Here is a 20,802-nt window from a genome sequence, read left to right as displayed (position 1 = left end):
ATTCCTTTTCAAAAGATAAAAACATTCTGTATTCCATCTCTCCAGTGGAATAGTGAGTGAGCGTGCAGGTCTTCTGTGTGTGTGTTTACATGCCTGTCTGCCCGCGTGTTAGTGTCAGGTGTGTGTGTGCTCTGAGATCATCTATAATGGCCCCTTCCCTCCACCAGGTCCTACAGACCTTTGAAGACACTGAAGGAGCCCAGGGAGTCAGAGGAGATCGGGTTGAAAGCAGCTAAAGGAGCGGCCATTAGCCCTGGCCAACAACAGAGCAACTCAGACAAAAGACAAAAAGTCCACACCGTAACAATGAGAAGTAATGGGAGGGCCTTGCTGAGAAACAGCATCAAAGCAAAACCTTTAAAACCCACGCACACACCCTTAACAAGTGCAAACCCAAGCAAAACGGCTATCGCAGGGCAAGGTGCTATCTATCCACCTCACCTCTATTGCTTTCTGATCATTATTGTCCGTCTAGGGATATTGGACACATTTTTCATTCGCTGTGGAAGACTGGCAAGAGAGAAAGTGTGTGCGTGTGTGTACCTACCAGGGGGAAGGAATCATCTTCCCGGGAATAGGTGGATGCCTTCCCCCCTCCACATGTGGAGATAGAGAGACTATAATCTTTGGTTAAAGAACTGGGAGATTGGCTGTTTGGGGCTGGGTGTGTTTTTTGATGGCTCAGTGGTTTGATACTTGAAATAGGGCGAGGGTGTGTAAAAGAAGGTTATTGAGGGGTATCATCACTTTGGAGAGGACTGCATGTGCTCCTCAGCCACTCCAGAGAGGCACCCAAAACACAACACTCTGCTTTCAGCACGATGAAAGTGACCGTGAATAAGAAGTACTTCACTTTTGGTGACAGAGTAAAAAGTAGGAAAAATAAATTGCCGTCACAAATGTTATGGCGAGTCCTTAACGAGTCCTTAAAAAAAACAATTGACAGATGTTCAGTCAGTCTGAAGGTTGAGGGCATGAACATACAGTAGGTGTTGAGGTTAAGGCCAGGCAAACAGTGATCATGTTAGGTCAACATGTACTAAGGTCACCACTATATGGTAAGGTCAATTAACCCACCCATATTAACCCACTTCTCTGGTTAAAGACACACACCTCTATCAAATAACATATGGGTCAACAAACTGTTGAATTCCAAAATACTGTACGTCAGATCTACTCAAAGACCCCTCCCCCTTAAAATCTCAAAGTCTCCCCGCTCGCAGAGTTGTAGATATGGATTGTGGCAGTCTTGTGTAACGGTGCTGAGGTGTGCCCAGGGCCCAAACCAAACGCCTCTGAACAAAGAGGTTTAAAGGCACCATGCAATTTTAATGTGGGAATAATGTTGTTGAATGCTGGGGATGAATCATTGATGGGTTAGCCCCCCCCACCCCAACTCCTAGGGGTAAAGGAGGCTATGGGGTGGGGTATAACCAGGTGATGGAGGGTAGAGGCTGGTATAACCAGGTGATGGAGGGTAGAGGCTGGTATAACCAGGTGATGGAGGGTAGAGGCTGGTATAACCAGGTGATGGAGGGTAGAGGCTGGTATAACCAGGTGATGGAGGGTGGAGGCTGGTATAACCAGGTGATGGAGGGTGGAGGCTGGTATAACCAGGTGATGGAGGGTGGAGGCTGGTATAACCAGGTGATGGAGGGTGGAGGCTGGTATAACCAGGTGATGGAAGGGGGAGGGTAGAGGCTGGTATAACCAGGTGATGGAGGGTGGAGGGTAGAGGCTGGTATAACCAGGTGATGGAGGGGGGAGGGTAGAGGCTGGTATAACCAGCTGATGGAGGGGGGAGGGTAGAGGCTGGTATAATCAGGTGATGGAGGGGGGAGGGTAGAGGCTGGTATAACCAGGTGATGGAGGGGGGAGGGTAGAGGCTGGTATAACCAGGTGATGGAGGGGGAGGGTAGAGGCTGGTATAACCAGGTGATGGAGGGGGGAGGGTAGAGGCTGGTATAATCAGGTGATGGAGGGGGGAGGGTAGAGGCTGGTATAACCAGGTGATGGAGGGTGGCTCCAGATACCTTATACCTTTCAGTCAGTCAGTGAAGTAGTACCACCTTTCTATAGGAGTTGAGCCCCTCTTACACCTGGCCAATGAGGACGCCTGGTGTGACCTGTACTGTACTAAGTCAGTGAAGTAGTACCACCTTTCTATAGGAGTTGAGCCCCTCTTACACCTGGCCAATGAGGACGCCTGGTGTGACCTGTACTGTACTAAGTCAGTGAAGTAGTACCACCTGTCTATAGGAGTTGAGCCCCTCTTACACCTGGCCAATGAGGATGCCTGGTGTGACCTGCACTGTACTAAGTCAGTGAAGTAGTAACACCTTTCTATAGGAGTGGAGCCCCTCTTACACCTGGCCAATGAGAACGCCTGGTGTGACCTGCACTGTACTAAGTCAGTGAAGTAGTAAAAACCTTTCTATAGGAGTTGAGCCCCTCTTACACCTGGCCAATGAGGCCGCCTGGTGTGACCTGCACTGTACTAAGTCAGTGAAGTAGTAACACCTTTCTATAGGAGTTGAGCCCCTCTTACACCTGGCCAATGAGGCCGCCTGGTGTGACCTGCACTGTACTAAAGCTAAGCTGCTTCTCTCACTATGCAGACAGGAAAAAAGCAAATGTGAATTCTAATTATACCTTTGTTTTCCGCTAAAGAAGCAAACACAAGGTACAAGCAGAAAATGCTATTAATGGACTGTGTTAGCGGGAGAGGGAAATCTTAACTCATTTGTATTGTTGTTTACAGAAATGACAATTAACTTGAGGGGAAAACACACTCCCCAGAGAGAGGCAGACAACATGAGGAAATGTATCAGGTGTGAGGGCATATAGGACCTGTGCTGCCTCATCCTAATGGTGAGCTGCTCTAGAGATTATGTGTAAGTAAAGAAATATATTTACTAGAGTGGACATACCCATTCAAAGTCAACATTCTATGATGAGTGGATTCCATTTCTAGGGTGACGCACTCCATAAGTGCAAGACATTTAATCACACAACCAGCCATGTGTCAAGTCATCCACATGTTGATAAGGCTACTAAGTTAATGGCGTGAATGCATCTCACCTCTGATAAAAGGGTAGTACTGAAAAGAAGGGAGAGAAAAGGCCTAGACAGTTGCTAGTGTGTGATACATCTTCACTTTCGTCTTGGCGTAATGTACCCAGCCGGTAAAACACTGGTATCCCTCTGGGACCGGTTCGTACATAAAACATCCTCCATTCAGACTGCAAAGGCATCCGTTTCCTCCTTAAGTAGTTTTAATAGCGTGCTGCTGGATTTTTTTTTTTTGGGGGGGGGGGGTGTGTGCGTACTGTCTTCCTTAATAAAACAAAATGTTCAGATATATTCCGGAAGATGCACACTGCAGCAGTCTGTTGTTTACCCCTGGCTGAGCACAGGCACAACATCAGGAAGTAGCAGTAGCCACTCTAGCATGGTGGTGGAAAATTAGGTTTATTTTCCCATTTTTGTGGGAGGGAGCAAAGGAAATTAATAGAAGGAGGTGTGAGAGAGAGTGAGTGAGAGGTTCAGTTGGTAGAACATGGCGCTTGCAACGCCAGGGTTGTGGGTTCGATTCCCACAGCGAAACAGCATGAAAAATGTAGGCACTCACTGCTGTCAGTCGGATAAGAGCATAAGCTAAATGACTAAAATGTAAATGGAGAGAGAGAGGAGGAAGCGAACAAAACAGATATGTCCTCAGTCATTAAGAGTGATCTAAAATAGAGAAAGAAGTCCAAATGTCAAACTGGTTAAAGAGGAGAGACAGATGCTGGGAGAAGGTTAATGCTATCGCTGTATTATCAAGGAACAGTGGGAATATGAACCTCTGCCGTAGCAACACGCACCAATTACTAGCCAAACAAGGAGAGGGAGCCTAGCCAACAGGGTCATGGTAGAACAATTATTTGTATTTATTATGGATCCCCATTAGCTGTGCCAGAAGCTACTCTTCCTGGGGTCCAGCAAAATTAAGGCAGTTTACATTATTTGAAAACAATACTTTCACAGATTTCACAACACACTGTGTGCCCTCAGGACCCTTCTTCACCACTACCACATATCTACAGTACAAAATGTGTACATAGTGCGGCAGGTAGCCTAGTGGTTAGAGCGCTGTGCCAGTAACCGAAAGGCTGCTGGATCGAATCCCAGAGCTGACAAGGTAAAAATCTGTCGTTCTGCCCCTGACAAGGCAGTTTACACACTGTTCCCCGGAAGGCCGTCATTGTAAATAGGAATTGGCTCTTAACTGACTTGCCTTGTTAAATATATATTTTTTTAATGTTATCGTGCGTGTGTGTGTACACATGCATGTGTCTGTGGCTATGTTTGTGTTGCTTCACAGTCTCCGCTGTTCCATAAGGTGTGTTTTTATTTGAGGGGAAGTTCTGCTTTCTGAAGTTCCTCATGTGGCGTCTGTGATAGTGAAGTGTGTATGTACTAACACTAGAACCGCTGGGCCTCCTCTTCCAGCTAGTGAGTAGTCATTCTGACTGCAACATTCTAACACTAATTAATACATTTCATATAGGCGATCACAAAAATGTTAATTTGGTTGTGTTTATGGTCTCAGGTAACATGAGAACAAAAGCATTTTCATTAGTTTATGTTGCTGTAGACTATATGTAAAACATGTCAATAATAAAACAAAAAATAATGAATCAAGTGTTCAATCAATTGTATTTTTGGAGGCTGTGTTACAACTATTAAACAGAAAGCATGTGTGCTGGATAGGGTTTCACATTTTGGGGAATAATCAGGAGGTGGAAACTTTCCGTGGGAATTAACGGGAATATATGCAAATTAATATTAATACCATTTAAAATGTTGATGTTTTTTTGCATTGTATATATTTACCATATCATATGGAGACAGAAACACAAACCTTTAACCTTATCATAAGTAGACATAAAGCCCTTGCTTGGAAGTGTACTTCGCCAGACTGCCAAGAACCTTGCCCTCATCCAGGCCAAGGTGTCGAGACACGGTATTGATGACACCATAGGCATTGTTGATCTCTGCACCAGACAGGATGCTCTTGCCAGCATACTTGGGGTCCAACCTGTACGCTGTGGCGTGTTTGGGCTTCAGGCAGAAGTCTTCACACTTTTTGATGTATTTCAGAACTGCAGTTTCCTCTGCTTGGAGCAACAGTGAAGTGGGCAGGGCAGTATGGATTTCTTCTCTGACATCTGCAAGCAGAGTCTGAACATCAGACAGGATGGCATTGTCTCCCTCAATCAGTGCAATGGCTACTGCAATAGGTTTCTGGCTGTTTAACACACTCTCCCAAAATACATTGTCCAGGAAGATCCTCTTGATGGGGCTGTCCATGTCAGCAGACTGTGATATGGCTATTTCTTGGAGACACGCCTTCCCCTCCAGGAGACTGTCAAACATGATGACAACACCACCCCAACGGGTGTTGCTGGTCAGATCCAATGTGGTGCTCTTATTCTTCTCACTTTGCTTGGTGAGGTAGATTGCTGCTATAATTACAATTTCCTTGGCTCTCTTGTCGAGTGTATCCATTGTTTTCAGTGCCATGATGTCCTTGAGGAGCGGATTCAATGCATGAGCAGCACAGCCAATGGGTGTGATGTGAGGGTTGGACTCCTCCACTTTAGACCAAGCAGCCTTCATGTTTGCAGCATTGTCTGTCACCAGTGCAAATACCGACTGTGGTCCGAGGTCATTGATGACTGCCTTCAGCTCATCTACAATGTAGAGACCGGTGTGTCCATTGTCCCTTGTGTCTGTGCTCTTGTAGAATACTGGTTTGAGGGGTGGAGATGTAGTTAATTATTCCTTTCCCACGAACATTCGACCACCCATCAGAGATGATTGCAATACAGTCGGCTTTCTCGATGATTTACTTGAACTCTGTTGAACTCTGCACCCAGCAAATGAGTAGAAGCATGTCTGGTTGGAGGGGTGTATGCTGGGCGAAGAACATTCAGCAATCTCTTCCAATACACATTTCCTGTGAGAATCAGAGGTGAACCAGTTCCATATACAGCTCGAGCAAGACATTCATCAGCATTTCTCTGGCTACGTTCCTCCATTGAGTCAAAAAAACGTCTGATTCCAGGAGGACCATGAGCTGTTGCTGTCGATAAGGTGTCTGATTCCAGGAGGACCATGAGCTGTTGCTGTCGATAAGGTGTCTGATTCCAGGAGGACCATGAGCTGTTGCTATCGATAAGGTGTCTGATTCCAGGAAGACCACAAGCTGTTGCTATCAATAAGGTGTCTGATTCCAGGAGGACCACGAGCTGTTGCTATCAATAAGGTGTCTGATTCCAGGAGGACCACGAGCTGTTGCTATCAATAAGGTGTCCGATTCATCATTTTCACCTCGAATAGAAGTAGAGGGACTTTTGTCAGAGGTTGCTTGTTGTGAGCGCAGAGGGAACTTTATGCACTTGGCCAGATTATTCTGCATCTTTGTTGCATTCTTCACATATGATTTGGCACAGTACTTGCAAATGTACACAGCTTTTCCTTCTACATTAGCTGCAGTGAAACGTCTCCACACATCAGATAGTGCCCGTGGCGTTTCCCTGTAAAGATTAGAAGGAAAAACATTTGTAAAAAAATAAATAATAATATAAGTCCATGTACAGATAAATAGTTAAGCAGTTAGATTAAACATTACACCTAACCCTAAACCTAACCCCTAACTCTAATTCTAACCCTACCTGCCGCGGGCAGGTGGCCAAGAGGTTAGAGCGTTGGGCCAGTTACTGAAAGGATGCTGGATCGAATCCCCGAGCTGACATGGTAAAAATATGTCGTTCTGCCCTTGAACAAGGCACTGTTCCTCGGCCGTCATTATAAATAAGAATTTGTTCTTAGTTGACTTGCCTAGTTAAATAAAATGTCAAATTAAAACAAACTCCTTTGTAAGAAATGTTTTTCAAATGAAACGTATGGAAACAGGTGAATAAAACACTCAGCAGGCTCAAGCAAGCTAAAACCCACCTGGTAGCAAAAACTAACTAGCAGAAACTGTTAACAAGTTAGAAATTATTTAAACACACTTCGCTGTAGGCTACTATTTACTAGTTAACAAAAAATGATGTCATAAAATATATTCACCCCACCCAGTATTGTAATCAAAACGTACCAGAAAGCATGTAGTCCTTGACTCAGACAGTGTAGTACTGTGGGCTCAATAGCATCTTATTAGTGTGCAAGATCTTGAGAATCAGCTGCACATGTGATGGAAGAGTGCACTGTGCATACAGAGGGCTGCAATTCCATTGAATTGGGAATAGTTTTACCAAAATATGCCACAAGACCTAGAATTGCCTTGTGTATCCCACAAAAAAAGGTTCACTGTTATAAGCTAACTTTTTTTGATGAATTTAAGCAAAAAAATTCCCCAAATTCCCAGGCTTAACTTCCCATGGAAAATTTTGGGAAAAATTCTAGAAATGTACCGGAAAGTTGCCGAACCTTTGCAACCCTAGTGCTGGAACACCCTAACAGATCATTTTTACAAGGGCAAAAGAAAAATACCCCAACTACCAAGATGCACAGTCAACAAGACCAACGGTCAAATGATGAAAACATCAGTAGCCACATTATAAAGCACAAATTCTGCACAAATTCGACAATTCGACAATTTGAACATCTTGGCCATGTTCTGTTATAATCTCCACCCGGCACAGCCAGAAGAGGACTGGCCACCCCACATAGCCTGGTTCCTCTCTAGGTTTCTTCCTAGGTTTTGGCCTTTCTATAGAGTTTTTCCTAGCCACCGTGCTTCTACACCTGCATTGCTTGCTGTTTGGAGTTTTAGGCTGGGTTTTTGTACAATACTTTGAGATATTAGCTGATGTACGAAGAGCTATATAAATAAATTGGATTTGATATTACAATGAATAGAAGGGTCGATTTGACAGCAGTCAAAAACAGTAAATTATTGTCAGCTTGTGCTTACATGGTGTGCATCTTCACGTAACGGCATCAGTTGGAGCGTGTCCATGTCACAAAGAAGGAACGCTGGTAAGTGTGTGTTGCTGAGATGTAGGGCCTGCTCTCTCAGTGATGACATTTTATGCTGCTAATCGGCCCGTAGCATTGTCACTAGCTTGTTCTATCATTTCCTCTCTCCTGTCTCACCGTTTCATTTGGTGGAGGCGCAGGCACCTGCTCAGCGCGTACCGTTACGGCTGAGGATCAGAATAATCAGCAGAGATGCCAGGATATGCATTTCTTCCCCACCATCCGAGTCGTTTTCATTCAGATCTCGTAGCAGAGCTAACGCAGCATGTACATCCCATTCGTCTTGGTCTTCTTGCCATTGTAAGTTATGGATGCTCACACTGTGTACTACAAGTAGACTGATAAAACTGCTTGGATTCAGTGGACTGATAGAGTACATACCATATAGAGATTATAATTAGAATAGATCAATACAATGGCCCGCCCTGTTCTTCATTCATAACGGGTGATGACCTAGGCCTAATGATGCATCCTCTTCCTCATCAACTCAACCTTTCTCCCTCATCATACTTCTCCTTCATTTATTTAATCTGTTGTTGTATCTGTGAAATTAGTGTGGGTATAGTTTAACCGGTTCAGTTTCGTGGAAATCAGCATGATTATCAACGGACCACAGCACCTTCAATTCAACTGTCGTGAGGGGCAACGGATGACATTCCCTCCTAAAACTGATTAATATTAACATTCTAAGAATGACTGTGTGATAGACTTATTTAGGAAAAGTCAAGACGGAGGGGGTCAGGACGTTAAATGGCAGAATAATAAACTCAGCAACAAAAGAAACGTCCTCTCACTGTCAACTGCATTTATTTTCAGCAAACTTAACATGTGTACATATTTCTATGAACATAAAATTCAACAGACATAAACTGAACAAGTTCCACAGACATGTGACTAACAGAAATTGAATAATGTGTCCTTGAACAAAGGGGGGGGTGAACATCAAAACTAACGGTCAGTATCTGGTGTGGCCACCAGCTGCATTAAGTACTGCAGTGCATCTCCTCCTCATGGACTGCACCAGATTTACCCGTTCTTGCTGTTAGATGTTACCCCACTCTTCCACCAAGGCACCTGCAAGTTCACGGACATTTATTTCTGGGGGGAGGGACAGGTCCCAGACGTGCTCAATGGGATTGATCTGAGCTCTTCGCTGGCCATGGCAGAACACTGACATTCCTTTCTTGCAGGAAATCCCACACAGAACGAGCAGTATGGCTGGTGGCATTGTCATGCTGGAGGCCATGTCAGGATGAATCTGCAGGAAGGGTACCACATGAGGGAGGAGGATGTCTTCCCAGTAACGCACAGCATTGAGATTTCCTGCAATGACAACAAGCTCAGTCCGATGATGCTGTGACACACCGCCCAAGACCATGACGGACCCTCCACCTCGATCCCCCTTCAGAGTACAGGCCTCGGTGTAACGTTCATTCCTTCGACGATAAACGCAAATCCAACCATCACCCCATGTAAGACAAAACTGCGACTCGTCAGTGAAGAGCACTTTTTGCCAGTCCTGTCTGGTCCAGCGACGGTGGGTTTGTGCCCATAGGCAACATTGTTGCCGGTGATGTCTGGTGAGGACCTGCCTTACAACAGGCCTACAAGCCCTCAATCCAGCCTCTCTCAGCCTATTGCGGACAGTCTGAGCACTGATGGAGGGATTGTGCGTTCCTGGTGTAACTCGGGCAGTTGTTGTTGCCATCCTGTACCTGTCCCGCAGGGGTGATGTTCGGATGTACCGATCCTGTGCAGGTTTTGTTACAGCTGTCCGTCCTGTCTCCCTGTAGCGCGGTATTAGGTGTTATCACAGTATGGACATTACAATTTATTGCCCTGGACATATCTGCAGTCCTCATGCCTCCTTGCAGCATGCCTAAAGCAAGTTCATGCAGATGAGCAGGGACCCTGGGCATCTTTCTTTTGGTGTTCTTCAGAGTGAGTAGAAAGGTCTCTTTAGTGTCCTAAGTTTTCATAACTGTGACCTTAATTGCCTACCGTCTGTAAGCTGTTAGTGCCTTAAAGACTGTTCCACAGGTGCATGTTCATTAATTGGTTATGGTTCATTGAACAAGCATGGGAAACAGTGTTTAAAATCTTTACAATGAAGATCTGTGAAGTTATTTGGATTTTTACTTATCATCTTTAAAAAGACAGGGTCCTGAAAAAGGGACGTTTCTTTTTTTGATGACCTTACATCTGCAACCCACTCACCAGCTTTCATTGTTTATGTAACATGGACATGCCCCAACTGATGCCAATGCCTGGAGACTCATACCATGTAAGCACGAGCTGACAATAATTGACTATTTGATTGCTGTCATATCGACACTTATATTCACTATAATGCCATTGATTAAGCAGTCCAAATGACTGCTCTAGTGGTTCTGGTGTTAAACACAGTGGCACTCAGAGACACCTACTGCCACATTCACCACACATCACAGTGACACCTGGACTCACCACTGTGTCCCACTTAATTCAACGCAGGCATGCCCGGTGGTGACAGGAACAACCTGAGAAGTGAGACCTGTGTCTGTCTGTCCCTGTCTGAGTATCAGTCTGAGTGGCATCCATGCTGAGCCTCTTTTTTTCTCCCACAGTGCTTAGGGGCCACCACAGGTCAACCCCAATCAGAGGGCACAGCAGTAAGCAGTGAGGGACAGAGAGAAGAGCTGTGTGGTATTTGAAAGGAAGAGGAGAGTAGAGGTAAATAGAGAGGCTAGGAGGTCGAGAGAGAGAAGAGGTAAATATAGAGGATAGAGGTCAAGAGGGAGAGAGAAGAGGAGAGGTAAATATAGAGAGGTCAAGAGAGAATAGAAGAGGTAAATAGAGAATAAAAGTCAAGAGAGAGAAAGAGAATATGAGGTCGAGAGCGAGAAGAGTACTGCATTTTTCTTTCACTCTGGTGCCTTTCTGCTCTGACGCCTCTCAGAGGAGTCTTCAGAAAATCTGCTCCCTGCAGCCACCCCGCCTTAAATAAGAGAGGGCCGCCCGCAAATTAACACTCCACACATATTCTGTGTGTGTATTTGCGTGTGAGAATGAGAGGGGGACTGAGAGTGTGTGTGTGTGTGTGTGAGAGATATTCCTGAAGCCCATTTTGGGGGTTATCCTGTATTGGTTGTGTGTTCTAACAGAGGTTGTAAGCAGTAGCAGCAGTTTCACTGCAGATCTCTACATTTAATGAAGCATGGCACCAACTGGCCAGCTTAGTTGTAACACCAAACACACATTAGGCTTGGGCGATATACCGTATACAGTGGTATTTCTTTCTAAATAATGACGGCATGATCTTCAATACAGTATATTTTGGTTGTTGTTGAGGCGACTCACAGGGGCTGTGGGGGTGCGTGCTACGCTGCTTATTTAAATTCAGGTTCAATTAAAAAATGAACTAGACAAGTCAGTTAAGAACAACGACTTATGACGGCCTACCCCGGCTAAACCTGAACAGCGCTGGGCCAATTGTGCGCCGCCCTATGGGACTCCCAATCACAGACGGATGTGATACAGCCTGGATTCGAACCAGGGACTGTAGTGACGCCTCTTGCACTGAGACGCAGTTCCTTATACTTAACTTAGTGGTGCAGCGGTCTAACTATAAGATATCTTAGAGGTGTCAAATAAATGGTGTCCAGCTCAGGACTCCAGCTATGGATTTAGTTTGCTAACTTGCTAGCTAAGTGGCTAGATGTCAACATCAAGCTTCTTGGTTACAGCAGACATTCAATCCCCTTCTGGATCAAGATCCCTGTTGCCTAAATTGTTTTGTGCACGTCCGGTAATACTGCATACCCTGGTGTGGTATGAACATCTGGATAACACACACACACACCAGGAATGATCGAGGAGGGAATGAGTGAACTACTGCAAAGTGAGACCCAGGTAAATTCACAGGTCACTAAATGCCTGTGACAGCTTCACACTATGGGTTTCATTCATAACTCCACACCTTGACTCTTTGTCAGTTTTTACTACAGTCAACACTACCAGTTAAGTTTCAAACAATCCAATCTTAGGCTAGCTGGTCATGACACCTCTATTCCAGCACAGGTTCCTGATCACAAGTCATCTGCTAAACACCATCGTAGTTAAATTACCTTTGATGGCGAAGCTGCAAAAGAGCCTTCTGTGCCGACATCTTTCAATTAAAAGATAATGGTGGACCTTGTCCCCAAAAAATTCAAATGAATAGAAAACAGAAGAAAAAAAGACAGACATGACATATTAAAGATGAAAAATTAGCAGAGAAGGAAGATATCCTGGAGAGGAGAGAAGGCCAATGCCTCAGAGTAGAGTCAGTCTACTGTACCATTCACCTACCAACTCAAAGACCTTACAGAGTAGAGTTAACCTACCATTCACCTACCAACTCAAAAGACCTTACAGAGTAGTGTTAGCCTACCATTCACCTACCAACTCAAAGACCTTAAATGCAGACCAAACCAGCTCTGCGCGTGCGTCTGCGTGTGCCACCGCGCATGTGTTAATTTTGTCTATCCCCACCAGACACCTTCAGGATACGCAAGTTAAGAAACCAACAATATCAATTCGGGGAGAGGTCGAAACACACATGAAACATTCATGGACATTTAGCTAGGTTGCTGTTGCTAGATAATGTGTCCTGGGAGATAAACATTGGCTTGTTATTTTATCCAAAATGCACATGGTGCTTTTGTGTTTTTGCTGGATCTTTGAAGAAGTCTGACCCATGTTGAGTCACACAATCATGTGTTCTCTACTCTGACAATTATCCACAGATAAAAAGGGGAAACCTAGTTAATCTCCTCATTAATTCTTCTTATATGGATTTTATATGGTGTTTGGCAACCAACTTTAAGGTGCATTACCACTGCCAAATGGACTGAGTGTGGACCTCCATCTTTCATGTATACATGCTCCTAAAAACCAATGAGGAGATGGGAGAGGCGGGACTTGCAGCGTGTCACACGTCCAAAATAGAACCAAGTTCTATTTTAGTGCCTGGCTACGCAGGCGCTCGTTGGCACTCGCAGACAATTAGGATGAAATGATTGAGTAACGTGTAAATGTATTTTGCAATGCAGGCGGTGTGGTCAGCATGTTAGGCCCATCTGTTAACAGCTACAGTTGCTGAAAATCCACATCCAACATCCTGGAGACACTCTGTTCCAAACTGTATGCTGGCCATGTGTGTCAACCACCTCTTCCCCCTCCACCATTTTGAAAAGTGAACATTCACACAATGTCTTCAGGCCTAAACATGAGTGAGTCACACGGCAAAGGGAGTTAAACATCTTATAGTGGATTATCTTCTCCAAGTCTCACTCCCAAGACTCGTTGGCTCTACTAAAGCCAAATGAAAACACAAACATCATAAAAAACATCAGAGAGGAGAGAACTTGGTGGGGACAAGACATTAAGGGAAATATTGATTCTGTCCATCCAAGCAGCACAGCATCATGGTCAATAAAGCCCCGTACTTTCCTTTAATGGTGTTGCTTCCCAAATGGCACCCTATTCTCTATATAGTGCACTAAATGTTACCAGAACCCTATGGGCACTGGTCAAAAGTAGTGCACTATATACGGAATAGGGTGCCATTTGGGACTCAAGCCTGGGAGATGCGACAGGCACTACCTCTTCCAAACCCTGTTGCTTCAGCCAACAATGCCATATAAACCAAGACAGATGCTCGTTCTAAATTCTATTTTATGATGGCTGACAGGAAATACATTTCTTTATCAATAGCAATTTGTCCAGGTTAGTGCCTGGGCCCGACTGGAAAGACCAGCCAGATCAACAACGATGACCCGTAAAGCTGTTTTACTAATGATTACACCACGGTATTAAGAGGGACACACATACACACACACACACACACACAATTGGAGAGCATGCATGCTGGCAAACAACTTACAGATGATTGCTTTTTAATTTTGAATGACTGTTGTTCATAAAACGTAACAAAAAGCACCTGAAACAGTGAAGAGGTCAACCAAATAAGTGGAGGACTTGAGGCAGTCTGAGCCCACAGCGACATCACCATCATCATGAACAGAATTCATTGCAGGCCACAATTTACACTCAAATTGGTACAGTAGGTTTACTTCTCTGAATAGAGGTCCATACGCAACACACATTTACATCAATAAAAGACAAAACAACTCAAAAACTAAACAATGATCTTTGTTCCTGTGAATAGCCTCCCTTAAACATACCTCAAAAAACCTTAATAGCCATAGTCTAATGCTAGCCCCTCCCATTCACTCTTTTGGGGCATCTCCCATCCAAACTGTAATAGCAGCTACATTAAGCGCTAGGCTAAACGACTTAGTCATTCACTGGTAAGTCTTTGGAGCCCATCCAGTACCATTAGAGGGGAATGATGTGTTTATCAGACTTGATGGGACATGCACCTGCTCTATTGTGGCGAAGAGGGGAGGAAAAGGGAGTTTCACACCCCAAATGGCACCCTATTTCCTACATAGTGCACTACTTTTGACCAGAGTGCAATAGCTACACCTGTGGGCCCTGGTCAAAAGTAGTGCACTATATAGTGAATAGGGAGGCATTTGGGATGCAGGCGAGAAGTGGGGAAGGCGCTGGGAAGGAAGTCACGATGCCTCATCAAGGCTGGCTAATAGATCACCCACTCAGCACCCAGGAAATTACATCTCGATGGCGCCCTCTCCCAGGCATGATTAATTGAGCCCCAAAAAAAGGAGGTAAGGGGGACGAAATAAACGCTGATGTGCTTCGGAAGATAAATAGATTGAACATGTGGGAGAAGGGATGAATCTGACCTTTTTTACTATTAATGGAACACAGAACTGGCAGGGAGTTTCTGCAGAAGTGTGCTTTCTCTCCCATTCTTCTGGAATCAGGAAACTATATAGTACATTCAGAAAGTATTCACACCCAATGACTTTTTCCACAGTGTGTTGTGTTCCAAAGTGAGATTAAAATGGATTTAATTGCCATTTGTCGTCAAAGAAACATTCTCACATTTGTATAAAATAATAATAATTATATGAAAAGTAAAACACTAATATACTGCATCTTGATTATATAAGTACTCAACCATGTTCAAATCACCTTTGGCAGCGATTACAGCTGTGCATCTTTCTGGGCAAGTCTAAGGGTGTGGCTCAGTCCCATAGAGGTTAATGGAAGGGCTATGGTCAGGGGTGGGGCTTAGACAGGATACATTCCAACACCTACTGCATTGTTTTGTATGAGGCTGTTCGAGGACAGTTACTGTACTACAGTGGACAGGTAAGGCTGATGTGGTGGTGTTTAACCATGGTGGTTCATAGGGACATGTGCGTGTCTCACCATGCTTGCAGCTCCTGCTCAGCCTTCGCCCTCTCCTTCAACAGGCCTTTCTGCAGATCCTCTGTGATCTTCTTCCTCAGCTCCTCTTCATCAACTATAGGAGAGGGACAGACAGATAGGCCAGGGTGAGGCACTCAAATCAAATTCAAATTTTATTTTATTTGTCACATACACATGCTTAGCAGATGTTAATGCGAGTGTAGCGAAATGCTTGTGCTTCTAGTTCCGACAATGCAGTAATAACCAACAAGTAATCTAGCTAACAATTCCAAAACTACTACCTTATAGACACAAGTGTAAGGGGATAAAGAATATGTACATAAAGATATATGAATGAGTGATGGTACAGAGCGGCATAGGCAAGATACAGTAGATGGTATTGAGTGCAGTATATAGTGCCAAAACAGCCAGAAGAGAGGAGGCCAATACAGCCAGAAGAGAGGAGGGCTATACAGCCAGAAGAGAGGAGGGCTATACAGCCAGAAGAGAGGAGGGCTATACAGCCAGAAGAGAGGAGGGCTATACAGCCAGAAGAGAGGAGGGCTATACAGCCAGAAGAGAGGAGGGCTATACAGCCAGAAGAGAGGAGGCCTATACAGCCAGAAGAGAGGAGGCCTATACAGCCAGAAGAGAGGAGGCCTATACAGCCAGAAGAGAGGAGGCCTATACAGCCAGAAGAGAGGAGGCCTATACAGCCAGAAGAGAGGAGGCCTGTACAGCCAGAAGAGAGGAGGCCAGTTCAGCCAGAAGAGAGGAGGCCAGTACAGCCAGAAGAGAGGAGGCCAGTACAGCCAGAAGAGAGGAGGCCAGTACAGCCAGAAGAGAGGAGGCCAGTACAGCCAGAAGAGAGGAGGCCAGTACAGCCAGAAGAGAGGAGGGCTATACAGCCAGAAGAGAGGAGGGCTATACAGCCAGAAGAGAGGAGGCCTATACAGCCAGAAGAGAGGAGGCCTATACAGCCAGAAGAGAGGAGGCCTATACAGCCAGAAGAGAGGAGGGCTATACAGCCAGAAGAGAGGAGGGCTATACAGCCAGAAGAGAGGAGGGCTATACAGCCAGAAGAGAGGAGGCCTATACAGCCAGAAGAGAGGAGGCCAGTACAGCCAGAAGAGAGGAGGCCAGTACAGCCAGAAGAGAGGAGGCCAGTACAGCCAGAAGAGAGGAGGCCAGTACAGCCAGAAGAGAGGAGGGCTGTACAGCCAGAAGAGAGGAGGGCTATACAGCCAGAAGAGAGGAGGGCTATACAGCCAGAAGAGAGGAGGCCTATACAGCCAGAAGAGAGGAGGCCTATACAGCCAGAAGAGAGGAGGGCTATACAGCCAGAAGAGAGGAGGGCTATACAGCCAGAAGAGAGGAGGGCTATACAGCCAGAAGAGAGGAGGCCTATACAGCCAGAAGAGAGGAGGCCTATACAGCCAGAAGAGAGGAGGCCTATACAGCCAGAAGAGAGGAGGCCTATACAGCCAGAAGAGAGGAGGCCTATACAGCCAGAAGAGAGGAGGCCTATACAGCCAGAAGAGAGAAGGGAGGGTTAGATTTGCCACGCACCACCAATCACCTGCGCTATTAAAACCTCATCACACAACCTCCTCACACATTTTTTTATAGCTTTACTTTTCCCCCAATCTCCTTGTATTTATGTTACTGGCGTCATGGCGTGTTTGACCGTGTGTCTTCTTGGTCCTATCTTGGCAGGTAATTAAGCATGAAAGTGAGACGTGGGGCGAGCTAAGAGGCCAAGACGTGCTCTGAAGGCAGAAGTGCCATGCAGTGTGCCGGTGCAGCAGCAACACTGCAGTGCTGGGAGAGAGAGAGTGAGAGAGAGGGGTGTGTGCTTACAGATGACTCAAGTGAGACTGGCGCATTACAGAGAGATGGGATAATCGCCATCGTCAGAGAGCCTGTTATTACCAGGTAGACCCGGTCGCAGTGTAACGGTGAAGGACACACACCGAAATTGGCTGGCTGGCTAACTCTCATTTGCTGAACAAGTGGAACACCTATAATCTCTAACACACTGTAGAGTAGAGCAGGAAAAGCCCTTGGAGACTGTTTGTGACTGGAGCTTGTTACCGCCCAGCTTCTCGTCTGCTGGGTACCCCTCCCTTTGGTCCTGAGAAGGATAGGACCTCAAATAAAAATCCCCTCTAATGGGGGGATAGAGGAAAGAGAGGGAGAAGAACAGACAGGGATAGAAGGATGAGTGTAGGAGGGAGGAAAATGAGGCATGAAGCCTCTCTCCAATTCCCTGATCTGTGGTTCAGTCAGCTTCACTTGAGAGATGTCCTTGGCATGGCGCTTCAGTGTGTGTGTGTGCATGCGGAGTACCCCCCTCAGTCTCTACTGAGTTAATTAAACTCTCAGGCTAACAGAGCCCAGGTACAAGCAGGTCTCCTTCCCTGTGTTAGCTAAACAGTAATGAGTCAGGTTGACTATTATGCACTAAGACCCCTCCTTGCTTCAGGTGAGTCATTATCTCAGACCACACATTAAAATAGACGAGCATGTTATTGCAGCTCTGTTACAATAATTCTAACGGGGCCTTAAGTCAATGGGAACTTGTATGTTCCCTTTGAGTATCAACGAAGGTGTCTACTGCCTCACCTCCGGTCTTTCCTGTGCCCTCTGCTGATTGTCACATGCATAAAAACAGCGGCTAGAATCCTCCCAAAAGAAAGTGTCAAAAGGAGGGTCTAAGTACCTTATACTGCCACTTCTCATCAAGGCCAAGAAGAGCTTCTTGTTACCGTGACGATGCCCGGGCTCAATACCATATTTCTCTGCGGGCAAGGCATTAATCAAACAGTGGGTTGAGGGTAATGGATGCCGGGGTTAGGAGCCCCTCCATGTATCATCTCTCCGGGACGCTGATATTTGATAAGTGAATTAAAGATACGGATGTTAAAACAGAAAAGGGCTCCACAGGTCCTCTGAAGTCCCAGCCTGCTGAAAGTAAAGTCAATCCTATTTCTCCCGCTCTGTCTAACCACCTGCCTCTCTTTGCATCTCCTTCCCTTTTCTGTCTCTCCTCCCATCTCTTTTCCTTCCTCTCCCTCCAACCTAATTTCAGAGAACAGAATGAGAGTGTAAAGGCGGGTGGACAGAGAACCGTCTGTAGAAACTTGGAGAGAGAATGCAAAGGGAATGTTGTCATGTTGTGCAAAAAACATGCGGCAAAGAGTGTATTCCTCAGTGTTCAGGGCTCTCTAGAGGGTGGTGTGACCTGGCCAACACGTCACTGACCATCTGAAATGGTCTCTCTAGAGGGTGGTGTGACCTTCCCAACACATCACTGACAATCGGAAATGGTCTCTCTAGAGGGTGGTGTGACCTGGCCAACACATCACTGACCATCTGAAATGGTCAACTGCAGGGCTCTCTAGAGGGTGGTGTGACCTTCCCAACACATCACCGGGACAAACTACCTGCCCTCCAGGTCACCTACAGCACCCAATGTCACAGGAAGGCAAAAAAGATCATCAAGGACATCAACCACCCGAGCCACGGCCTGTTCACCCCGCTATCATCCAGAAGGCGAGGTCAGTACAGGTGCATCATAGCTGGGACTGGGAGACAGAAACTGTCTCCCAATCTCAAGGCCTTCAGACTGCAAAATAGCCATCACTAGCCAGCTACCACCCGGTTACTCAACCCTGCACCTTAGAGGCTGCTGCCCGATGTAGATAGAATCACTGGTCACTTAATAATGGAACACTGGTCTCTTGTTTACATACCGCTTTAATCATCTCATATGCATATACTGTATTCTATTCTACTGTATGTTAGTCAATGCCACTCCGACATTGCGCAATCTGATATTCATATATTTCTTAATTCCATTCTTTCAAATGTGTGTATTGTTAGATATTACTGCATTGTTGTAGCTTGGAACACAAGCATTTCGCTACACCAGCAATCACATCTGCTAAATATGTTACTGACCAATAAAATAGAATTTGATTGTGATGACGGTAATCAGTCGAGAATGTTTGATAACATGGTAAACAAATGTCTGCAATCACTTCGATTGATCCTGAAAGAGAGTAGGCCCAGCACACCTGTCACCAAGAACACATCAGAAACACTACCTGCGAGCAAACTGCTGACAGCAACAAACACATTATCTGAAGCAGGCTGAGAGAGTGTTGGAAGACTACAGAGAAATAAACCTGTGTAATCGGTCTAGACTGGAATCCATTTTACAGCCTCCCCAGACTACACTTACATTATCATTGGATGTTATGTAGCGTTTGGCCTGACTCAACAGTTCTGGTGGTCTGACACAATTTTGTGAAGACTATGGACCAAACTGTGTAGGTCTGCAATTACAACCCTCCTCATCATCATTATACTCCATGTTCCTCCCGTACTTCCCTACTCTGAGGAAAAGGGAGGCAGCCGTAAAATGGGTTCTGATAGGATAAACATGTCACGGGTCCTTCGGGCACTCCATCGGCGTGGCAGGGGTCATAGACAATTCCAGATCAACAGAGCCCCCGTGTCACTCCTGAGTAGGACATGGAAATGTTAAAGAGATTAAAAACTCATCTTTGAGATGTTTTCCCCCCGTCACCCCGGTGAGAAAAACACAACTAGAAAGGAGCTCTTTCTAGGCGAAGGGAGATGGACGGGAGGCAAATTGTGTTTCTCATCAGTCGTTTCATTAACCCCGTGACCTGCGTAGAGGGCGTAATCTGCAACATTACCACTTCTGCACGCCTCACACTCACCACCACGATGCAGACGTTTCCAACACCTTCAAAAGGCAAAACTACCCTCGTAACCGCTGTCTCGTGCCAAAACGTCCATCTATTCATTTCACCGACTCGCTCCTCCACCTACGCCTGTAATTTAATCACAAGAATAACTTATCACTTCCCATTTGATGATGAAGACCAGGGAAGCCATTTTAGAGGGAGGATTATGCTATGGCAGGCGTTTTATACTACTCCACTCATCTTACACCTCTCTCTCTCTCTCTAGTCATCTTTAAGCAGGCTATTAGGCCGTGCTAGCCAGTGTGTGGGCGCAGGAGTATGAATATTTATAACCTGCATAGAGCAGTGTAGGAGGCTCAACCTTGACCATACTGTAATCAGCATACGCACGCGACGAGGCCGAGATTTAGAGACCGCAAGAGGTCTAACTCCATACCACCACTCGTGGGCACACAATCAACACCCCTCCACCCTCCCCTCATTAAATTGCAACCTTTATGAAAATGTGGTATTGGGCTCGAGCCTTGGTGACTGTTTAACAAGACAGCAGAATTGCAAGACAGCAGAGTTTTTCCAAAAAGATAAGACGCGATCGATACGCCAAGTTGACTTTTTCCTGTTGAGTGCATTTAAACAGTATAAAACATTAGGAACACCTCTTTCCATGACAGACCGGTTGAAAGCTATGATACCTTATTGATGTCACCTGTTAAATCCACTTCAATCA

The 20,802-nt window shown here is 45.5% G+C and overlaps 1 protein-coding gene across 2 annotated transcripts in view; it reads right to left on the bottom strand.

Annotated features, from left to right (window-relative positions):
* LOC110499817 (MICOS complex subunit MIC19) overlaps positions 1-20,802 on the bottom strand; it is a 106,757-nt gene that overhangs the window by 80,133 nt on the left and 5,822 nt on the right. For both annotated transcript variants that reach the window (XM_036945080.1, XM_036945081.1), the window contains exon 4: positions 15,358-15,451. In XM_036945080.1, the coding sequence (XP_036800975.1) occupies positions 15,358-15,451 (94 nt within the window). The remainder of the gene's footprint in view (positions 1-15,357; positions 15,452-20,802) is intronic.

This window comes from Oncorhynchus mykiss, chromosome 15 (genome assembly GCF_013265735.2).
Source record: "Oncorhynchus mykiss isolate Arlee chromosome 15, USDA_OmykA_1.1, whole genome shotgun sequence".
Classification (NCBI taxonomy): domain Eukaryota; kingdom Metazoa; phylum Chordata; class Actinopteri; order Salmoniformes; family Salmonidae; genus Oncorhynchus; species Oncorhynchus mykiss.
Note: the sequence above shows the minus strand (reverse complement) of the source record. Positions and strands in the feature narration are given on the sequence as shown.